Genomic DNA, 10,602 nt, shown 5'->3' with positions numbered 1-10,602 from the left:
CAGTCAAGGTACGGTCGGATAAGAGAGTGATACTGTGTTTCGAGGGTGGACGGAGGAACAAATTGTCTCGCACACTTAAGCGCTCCGATTGCGCTGATCAATTCTCTATATGCGGTGCCCGTGTAAGCGCCTCGTCAAAACAACATGTACACCAAGGGATTTGGCAGATGTTACTTTACAGAAATCAGTAGATGTTTGATTCTTTCTAGTCTCACTGTTCACTCAATCAGTTTGTTAGAAGTCTTTCGGCTGCTGTTCTGTCCCTCACCACCGTTCACAATAGCACTTTTGTTCTTTAATTTTAATTGCAGGAGAACGTGTAAGAAAAGATGCTTACGGAGAAAACACCCTGACCTGACTAGCCCAAGCGAGCGGCTTAGCCAGGAAGAGGAAATAAACTGCGGGACGCGGACATCAAGGGACTCTGATAGTCATCAACCCAAACCAAATCCGTCATCTTACCAACTGGCAGCCACACACTTTGATGCTCAATCACCATGGACCGTAACAGACACTCCCTCTTTGATGGCAGTTTCTCCTGGAGAAAACAATTGCGTGGTCGTCGATATTCCTGACTCAAATTTAGCTTCTGAAGGACATACTGCTTGTTCTATTGTTGATCTCTCTGAATCCAGTTCAGTTTGTGTGGTTGTTGATGCTCCTCAAGCCGATTCCCACGCGGTTGTTGATGTACCTGACTTGAGCTCTCCGGACACCTCTTTTACCTGTTCTTCCCTGTCTAATGCGTTTTCGTGGTTTTCTTCATCATCTTTGACGTCCGCTTCCTCACTTGATGTAACTTCAGCAGAACCGGAAGCCTCATCTTTGATTCCAGAACCTGTAGCCCAGTGCTCCTCACTAACATCTATTTCTAGAAAAACCCTAAAGGCAGAAACTGAACTCAACGACGACCAAATAATCTCGCCCACCTTTAAACCGGAAGTGGTTATCGATGTTCCACCATCTCAGCCTCCGATTCCACTGACCATCGAACCAGAGTCTTCTTTACCCTCGGCGGAAAAACAGGCACTCCTGGAATCATGTCTCTTGATTCATCCGGCCTCGCCCAAGCAATCTTCGCTCGTCAGTTTACCTGCTTCCACCTCTGACGAAGCAACCCGAATACTTGCCTTGGAAACAGAAAATGTTAACTCATCCCAACTCTCTTGCAAAACTCCTCTGGCAGTGACAGGTGATGTAATGTTGACTATTCGAGACGAAGGTGAAGTTTTTCTTCGTGCATGCAAGACATCAGGAGCTGAAACTACAATGATGACCCGGAAGAGTGAGAATGAAAAACACGTTATACGGAACGTGGAAAGTCGAAGTCCTGCAAGTTACACATCTGGCGTGTCTACAAAAACCTCTGCGCAAGATTCCAGTGTGAAAGGTGATGTTAAGGATAGTTGTGCAGCAAAGGCTGAAAACGGCAACGATGGCGTGACATTGATTAAAAACGTTGCTGTCATTGACACTTCAGGAGCGACAGATCTGCCTGAAAATCCTGAGACTGAAAAGGAGAGTGAAATCTCTGACGTCACCAGCCAGGAAAAGGATGGCGTCATGGTAATCGGAAACGGCACAATCGAGATTTCTGGCCTGACTTGGTGCAATAAAGAATTCCTAACGATGACCATGGGACGCAATCACGGTGGTGAGTCTTTTAACCCTAATGTCTAACTTCATAGTCTCATCTGTTCTCCCTATCACATTTTCAGTAGAAGAAGTGGAGAGAATTTGTTGATTCAGAAATATCAAGTCGATTCACTTTCTCTGATCATGTTGTCAAATCACTTGATCATTGTCTTATAAAGCATTGATATTATAAGGAGAAATTTCAAGCTGATCACTCTTAGGGTTTTAAGTATTAATAATCAAATTTCTTTTTGTAGCAAAAACACATGACATTTACAGACAAAATCTGCACTTAAATCAGTAGCGAGCGCAACCTTTGTTCTTTCTTTTGCGTCTCTTGAAATGGAAATGAGGTTGTCTCACGCTGTAATCACTTTCCTTGTCAGAAAGGAAATTAACGAATATCAGTGTGTTCAACGGTGTGCGGAATGCAACAATAATATTCGCAGTTTTACTTGATACAAGCTTTCAGTTATTTCAACATCGCTCTGGGGACGACGTCTAGGTGTCCTGAACCTGGGGCGAGCGAAAAAATGAACCGCGTGAAGACTGAAAAAAGAGTCCTCGTCCGTTTCTTACTATTGAATTCGCGGGTTTTGTTACTGTTACCAAAAATTCAGATTAGCTCTTTTTGTTGTTTCACTAAAATTTTTATCCTCTTCAATCTTTTAGGAACTCCTTCAACAGTTACTCGGTCCTTGGAAGAAAACAGCACTTCGGAAGGGAATAGTTCTTTATCTGCTTCAAATAGCGAAAACAGAGCGAAATTGATGGTGGGTTTTTATTCAAGAAATCATTTATTCTTTCTTTGGTGCCGATAACACAAATTTCAGTAAAAAAATAACAAAATGTTTTTACTAGACGCGAACTTCTTTAAAAAGTAGGGTCCTTCGGTTTGAAGCTTTATTTTCTCAAAAACATTAACCAGTAATGAAATAGGATATAAATATTATTATACGTTGTACTCTCTATCATTGGCTAAGAGCCTACAGCTATTTTGGAACCGCAGCGCAACTTACAGATTACTTAGTTATCTGCTACCAGATAACTGACTAATCTGTAAGTTTTGCGTGCAATGTATCATTTCCAATGACAGAATCATGCAATTCAGGTTCGTGATGCGACGGTATGTTTATCGTTATTTTTTTCAAAACAATTTATAATAAGACAATCATTAGATTCGGTTTTTTTGATATCCGGAATGATCAGGGTCTCGGTAAGTGTTATAAGGATCGGCCTTCGGCTCGGCTGATAAAAACTGTTGAAAAATAAATCTGATCGATGAACATTAACCAGAAACTATCTAATTGCCATGTAGAAATAACAAATAGCAAACGGTAAGTATAAATGAAAGGGAAAAGTTGGCCAAGTTGCCCAATCAGTTCACGTTTGTCGTTTGCCGTAAACGTGATTTTAAACCACTCTATTATTTCCTAATTTCACTCATCACCAATTGATTAGCTATGATATTTCTATCTTTAATGGGTTTTAGGATCGTCCCGATGCAGAAGTTTATGAAGTAAAACAAGGTCCTTGGGAAGCTGACTTACGGTCACCAACAAATTTTGCCGGAAAGGAGAATGAAAGGAGAGAAAAGGAGATCACGTCCTCGGTTACTGGTACTGGCGAAAAGAAACCACAAGTAGGAGAATCTTCTAAGGAAAGTGGAAAGGATGAAAAGGAAAATAGTCACTATCAACGAGTACAACGAGTGCGTAACAAGGTTAATGATTTTGTTGGAAATACATTGTATTTATGGTGATTTCTGTGAACCAATGAGTCTCAGTTTAAAAAACGAGTCCAAAGTTCAAATTGCTTGGATCTTTCCTGTATCCAGACAGTTAATCTGAAAGCAGAATCTAAAACGTTTTATTATATAGACACCGATCAAATACCAGGATTTTTTCAGTCACGAAAATTTGGTATCCGGTGAAGACACAATTTTTATCTTTCACATGTGAAGATATCACGGTTGTCATGGTTACGTCAGTCTCAGCCCATAGGAAAAGTGCATCACAGCATCTCGCCATCGGCGTCTATATAATAAACAGAATATTACATGCCCGCTTGTGGATATGAATTTTATCTAGCACTCGTGAGATATCGAGTTGAACACGAGAAGATAAAATTCGTATCCACGTGCGGGCATGTAATATCCTCTACATATTACAGTTTACTTAAATTAACATATAGCCCTTCCTTTTTTAAATCACAACAGAAGCTAAATAAAATGTACATTTAGATAGATCAATCGATTTTTGTGGGTCGCATACCAGAGGTAACAATCACTGAAGGTATATAAACGTTGGCTGCTGTGTTTTTTGTTTATTTTTTTTTCTTTTTCTTTGCCCAACCCTCAACTCTGCCGGAGCAGTCCTACCCTTGCGCTCTAGATTTTTGCGTACTCCATTTCTCCTCCTCTATCAATGGAGAACTAACGAAAGGAGACTCTGCTCACAGGGTGCCCACTTTTCTAAATCACATCTTTCCACAAGGCTGCAAAACCTAATTGTAGGGCTCAAGTAGTGCTAATACGGAATCACAAGTTAAATGTTCAACACTCGAATGAAGATCACTAGTCGCACTTGCAATTTGTCTGGACTAAGAAAACAGCCGACATGTCGGCACGTTGTTTTACCAAGAACTGACGTCTGCGAAACGAGCACAGGAATTATATACCTATGGCGTGTCACTACTCAGATTTGGGCGGTGTTTCTGACTGGTCTTGTCGCGTGGGAAATTTAGTTCAGCCAATCATGGAGAAACACTACCTAAACCAGGGCAGTGACACGTCACGTGATTTTAAACCTCCTTATTATTCCCAAAATTTCACTCGTCGCCAATTGATTACATATACTATTTCTGTCTTTGGTGGCCTTTAGGATCGTCCTGATCGAGCACTGTACCAGCCGCCAAGAAAAGGTCATTTGGAAGCTGAACCACGATCAACAGCAAATTTTGCCGGAAAGGAGAAAGAAAAGAAGGAAAAGGAGATCACGTCCTCGGTTACTGGTACTGGCGAAAAGAAACCACAAGTAGGAGAATCTTCTAAGGAAAGTGGAAAGGATGAAAAGGAAAATAGTCACTATCAACGAGTACAACGAGTGCGTAATAAGGTTAGTGATTTTGTTAGAAATAGTTATGGTGATTCCTGTGAAGTATGAGTCCCTGTCCAGAACCAATGAGTCCCAGTTTAAAAAACAACGAGTCCATAGTTCAAAGTACTTGGACCTTTCATGTATCCAGACAGTTAAACTGAAAGGAGAATCTAAAACTTTTCATTACATAGACACCGATGAAATACCAGGATTTTTCAGTCACGAAAATTTGGTATCCGGTGAAGATACAATTTTTATCCTTCACATGTGAAGATATCACGGTTGTGATGGCTACTTCGATTCGGTCTCAGCCCATAGGAAAAGAGCATCACAGCATCTCGCCATCGGTGTCTGTATAATAAACAGAATATTACATGCCCGCTTGTGGATACGAATTTTATCTAGCACTCGTGAGATATCGAGTTGAACACGAGAAGATAAAACTCGTAGCCACGTGCGGGCAGGTAATATCCGCTATATATAATTATTACAATTTGGAGAAAACGCGGGTGAATTGGAGAGATTTAGGGTCACGTTCACGGCAAAAGGCTAGGGGAAAAGGTGAGATGCAGGTTGAGAACTTTCCAAATTTAGGAAATAAACCGTTAAAAACTGTTCAAAATATATCTGATCGATCAACATAACCAGAAACAACTAATTCCCATGTAGAAATAATAAATAGCAAACACCAAGTATAAATCAAAGGGAAAAGTTGGTCACGTGGTACAATTTTACGTTTGCCGTAAACGTGATTTTAAACCTCTCTATTGTTTCCAAAATTGCACTTGTCACCAATTGATTACATATACTGTTTCTGTCTTTTGTCGGTTTTAGGATCGTCCCGATCGTGCACTGTACCAGCCGCCAAGAAAAGGTCATTTGGGAGCTGACCCACGATCAACAAGGGACACTATTGCATCGGGTACGTTCTTTAGCCGTTCAGTCTCAGATTGAGTAATAAGGTCTGGGATGGTGTGTTTAACTTTAATTCTGAGTCTGTGGTTAAACGCCTATGATGTTACCATTCAAGTGAAACTTCTTCAGCAGTACTTTCGCATGTTACTATTTATTTTGTATGTAGTTCTAACTTTTGTGTTTGTGGAAACACTTCTATGATGATACTAATCAAATGAAACCTCTTAAGCCGTACTTTTACGTGGGGGAAAATTAAAGTCCCTACGACTTTACGTTTGGAAATCCTCTGATACGTGATACACGGAAGGCGTGTTAAAACGATAGTGTCGGGACTAGCTACGATTACTCTCTGTTTTTAATTTTGTTTTGCTATGAAAATACATCACCCTTCCTCGTGTGAATACAACTGAACAAAAAGATAATTTACTACCCCAAAAAACCAAGTCTACACAAGACTGTTTTCCAACTGCAATATGCTGTCGTTTCAATTTTTGCTTTTTCGTTAATTATTATTCTTAGAAAAAGATAAAAGCAAAGATGTCAAGACGAAGGAAAAGAATCGAGAACGCAATCAGACAAGGAAGATTCGCGATGATAAACCACGTGATAAGGATCGTTACAAATATCGTGACGACCACAGTGAACGTGACAGAGATAGAAGAAGTGATCGTGGCCGTACGCAAGATAAGGCCTGCGACCGTGACCAAGGCAGTGACAGATCGCTTGACACTGAAGCATCAAAAGAAGAAGAAGATAAGAGTAAAGACAAAAGAGGCCATGACTATGAGACAAAGAATGTAAGCGAACACAGATTCAGACGTTTTAGCAGTAATTCTGCAGAACAAAATAATTCTTCTTCCTTGTAATTTATATGTACAATTCTGAGGTGCATAATGAAAAGTTAAAAAAATACTGTGTTTTTTCCAGGCGACCAGAAGTTTTATTGAAAGCCTCATGTGTAAATAAAGCCATGTAAGTTGTATCGAATAAAACTTGTAAAATTCTATTTCTTCTGTTTTTAACCACGATTAGTTTAGTGGCTATTTTAACTATTTTTTTTATCCATTTGTTGATGGTGAAAATAACTTTAAAACTTAAAATTAATGTTTTTATTGTTGATCACCTTTACCCAAAAGGATAAAAATGTTTAGTTTAGTATTGTAATCCTTTGATCTCTTGCTTTATTTTTTAATTAGCAAAAAGTGACTAACATAATATGCAAAACAGTGAAAGGTTTGAACACAGCGAAGGTTGAGCATGATTGTCGGGGCAAGTGTAGTCCTGAATAGAGTACTAAAGTGTGACGTCATACAAATGAAATTTCTGAGCCGAGGGAAAAAGTGTTCACTTTGGTCAGAAGAAATTGTGTTCTGTAGCGGTTGAAATTCTAATGTCGTTTATAAGCCCACTAATTATGTTAAAAGTGCGCAAAATACAATATCTTAATTGCTTCATATCTAACCAGCATTTCCATGATGGTATGACATTACAATTTATAGTAATTTTACATTCTTTCTTCGTTCAAATTTTCCTTTTTGCGAACTCTTAGGGAATTTTCACTGAATGTTGTTGTTCTAGATCTTCCCTCCACTAAGAAAGGTTCTACGGCCACTTGTGTACGGCAGTGGCTGCAGCGTAAAATCTTGAGATATTCCTTCTGAAAGTTCTTATTCATTACACCGTATATGACCGGATTCAGAGCACTGCTTATTGTGATCAAAAAGCTGTATGCTAAGTAGGCCTCGCGAGGAAAGCTCCAACGTCCTCTTATTGTGTCCACGACGTCTATCAACAAAACAGGGGTCCAACACAGAGTAAAGAATATTACTATCGCAAATAGCGTGCGAGCAATCTTGATATCTTTCACTTTTACAGCCCTGCTGGTTCCATGTCTACTTGACTGAAAATTATTGCTGTGGTTGCCAACAGATTTAAAGATTTTTAGGTAGCAATAAAAGATGACATTGGATGGAATACCCACGTTGACAGTCACCAAGAACGCCGTGAATGGCCCACTATTGACTTGAAGGTAGCAGAAAAACTTGGATGGATGAAAGATCATTTTATGCCCGCTGAGTACGTAAGGCAAAGGAGTAAACAGGGAATAGAGCCAAGATACTATGATTATGATCGTAGTTTTTTTCTTAGTGAAAAAGCGACGGTACTTACGTTGATTCACAATTCGGAAGTACCTGTTCACTGCCATGATGGTCAGCGTTTGTGTGGAGGCAACGGCCATGGTTATGGCTATGTACCCTTGGTATTGACAAGTTGCATCGTTAAAAGGCCAGTCGGATGTTGATATCGCTAAAAGACCCAAAGGACCAGAACAGAGAGCTCCCAAGCCAAAGTCTGAAACAGCGAGCGATGCAACAAGCATATTTGGAATTGTTTGCATGTGACGGTTCAGAATCATGATCAGGAGTGTTGTGAAATTTCCAACAAATAAAATGGAGAGAATGAGAGCAAAAAATCCTGATTCAAGGATCACTTCTGTTTTACTTCTTGCCTTGAGCTGTTCCATCATTTGTTGAAGTTGGGCTTCTGGGGATTTCATTTTTTAAATCGTCAAAAAATGATCAATTGGTCACCCAAGATCATGAAAAAGGTTCGTGCTCTCAGTACAGCGTCTCGGGATTGACAATGTCACCAGCATTTTTCAGACGCTTATAATTAAAAGAACGTATAAATGAAAATGAAAATTAAAATAGAAATAATTAATACCCTAGCCTTCCGCTCGCATAGTGCGAATAATGAATAGTTTTAGGTTTGATGTGCATTGCGGTTTGCTTTTTTTTTTTTTTTTAGCATCTGGTTTACGGTTTTTGAACAAAACAAGAAAGCGGTTTTTCGGATTCGGTGTCCCATGTGGTTGATGGTTTCCAATTTGGTTTTCAGTTTCTTCGTGCACACATGTCCAATACACTCGGCGTGAGTCGGGTTGTCTTCAAGGGGATTAAGTCAGATCGCCACCGGAACCGGAAATGGGCGCAAGGCGCTTGATCAGTGGTACCGGAAGTAAGAAGTTAACAGGAGCGAGCGAGGGTTGAAGATATTGGCCAGGGCGTAAAGAGCTAGGGTAGCTCCTTACGCCCTGATATTGGCAAACAGACTCGATCGGATCCGATGGAGACAGTTCGTTTATAATTAACGCTTATAATTAAAAGAACGTATAGTTGACTAGAAATTAGATAATATTGATATTATGAGAGTAAAATTGAAAGCTAGGAACACGCCTACATGACGTAATATAGCAATGTAAGATGTCAGTATTACCTTTGAAAAATTAAAATAGAAATAATTAATACCCTAGCCTTCCGCTCGCATAGTGCGAATAATGAATAGTTTTAGGTTTGATGTGCATTGCGGTTTGCTTTTTTTTTTTTTTTAGCATCTGGTTTACGGTTTTTGAACAAAACAAGAAAGCGGTTTTTTGGATTCGGTGTCCCATGTGGTTGATGGTTTCCAATTTGGTTTTCAGTTTCTTCGTGCACACATGTCCAATACACTCGGCGTGAGTCGGGTTGTCTTCAAGGGGATTAAGTCAGATCGCCACCGGAACCGGAAATGGGCGCAAGGCGCTTGATCAGTGGTACCGGAAGTAAGAAGTTAACAGGAGCGAGCGAGGGTTGAAGATATTGGCCAGGGCGTAAAGAGCTAGGGTAGCTCCTTACGCCCTGATATTGGCAAACAGACTCGATCGGATCCCGATGGAGACAGTTCGTCCTGGCAAGAGTCGATCGGAATCACCGGAAGTCAGCTCGCGACGGACTTATAAATATCTTTAAGCCATAAGGCGAAACAAGTGGGCTACACATGTAATATACGTAGTTCTTAAAGCCATGAGGTGAAAAAAGTGCGCTACACATGTAATATACGTCGTTCTTTAAGCTATGAGGCGAAACAAGCGTGCTACGCATGTAATATACGTCGTTCTTAAAGCCATAAGGCGGAACAAGCGCGCTACATTGTGTAGTAATATACGTCGTTTTTAAAGCCATGATGCGAAAAAAGGGTGCTCCACATGTCTTAATTAAAGCCATGACGTGAAACAAGCGCACCATACATGTAATATAGGTCTTTTTCTTTTTTAACCAAGAGATGAAGCACGCTACACATGCAATATGCCAGTGACGCGAAACAAGTGCGTTACGCATATGTAATGCTGCGTTCTAAAAGGTAGAGGACAAACAAATACGCTATATGAGCAATATGACTCGTTCTTTAAGATACGCGGAGGCTAAATAAGAGCGCTACACTTAAAATGGAAGTTGTTCATAAAGCAATCGGTAGAACCCAACAGACCACGCAGGCATGTACCTCTCTTTTTGAGGCATGGGCGAAGGAAGCGATTTGAAATGGACCGCTGGTTAGATTTGGTAATGATATGATGGCCTTTTTCTACGAGTTAAGTGGCACGAATTGAGTGTGTAGGCATACCACTATTGACCCACTTCCCCGTAATGGACAAGAAGGATAACTATTCCATCATATTTTATCTGGCCAGCTGAAAAATTTCTTATAACGCAAATCAATGACTTCATACTCTTAATATCGTCTCATTTCGTTTTATTCATTTTACTTCGTTAAAATAAGGTTTGTTTGGAGAGTAACTGAATGTTATCCAAATCAGTGGAAGACTTAAAAGTTAAAGTACAGTAACAAGAAATCTTTCAAATCATGTTTGCAAGTTGAAAAATGCTCTAGGTAGAAAAACAAAAGGTAAATGACCTGAAAATACATTTTAAAATTCTCTTTGACATGAGTTCCATCATAGTTAGTAGTGGAGACCTGGAGACAGACCGTGAACAAGCCAATGTTCTTTGTTCACAAATGGTAACTGAATAAATTAATGAGATGATTTTATTGGTCTGTAAATTCAAAATGATACGATTGCTATTCAACGTTGTGCACAGTCAGGTTCAAAAAAGCTAACAAAAAAATCTAACAAAAG

General features: G+C 39.8%; 1 protein-coding gene across 1 annotated transcript; it reads right to left on the bottom strand.

The window, feature by feature from the left end:
* Positions 1 to 6,981: 6,981 nt before the first annotated feature.
* Positions 6,982 to 8,306, bottom strand: LOC140943990 (melatonin receptor type 1B-like). Its single transcript, XM_073393098.1, has one exon. It carries the CDS (start codon positions 8,203 to 8,205, stop codon positions 7,153 to 7,155), a length of 1,053 nt encoding a protein of 350 aa, XP_073249199.1. The 5' UTR covers positions 8,206 to 8,306; the 3' UTR covers positions 6,982 to 7,152.
* Between the last annotated feature and the right edge of the window lie 2,296 nt (positions 8,307 to 10,602).

This window comes from Porites lutea, chromosome 7, assembly GCF_958299795.1.
Source record: "Porites lutea chromosome 7, jaPorLute2.1, whole genome shotgun sequence".
NCBI classification, from domain to species: Eukaryota; Metazoa; Cnidaria; class Anthozoa; order Scleractinia; family Poritidae; genus Porites; species Porites lutea.
This window is presented reverse-complemented; position numbering and strand designations above follow the sequence as displayed.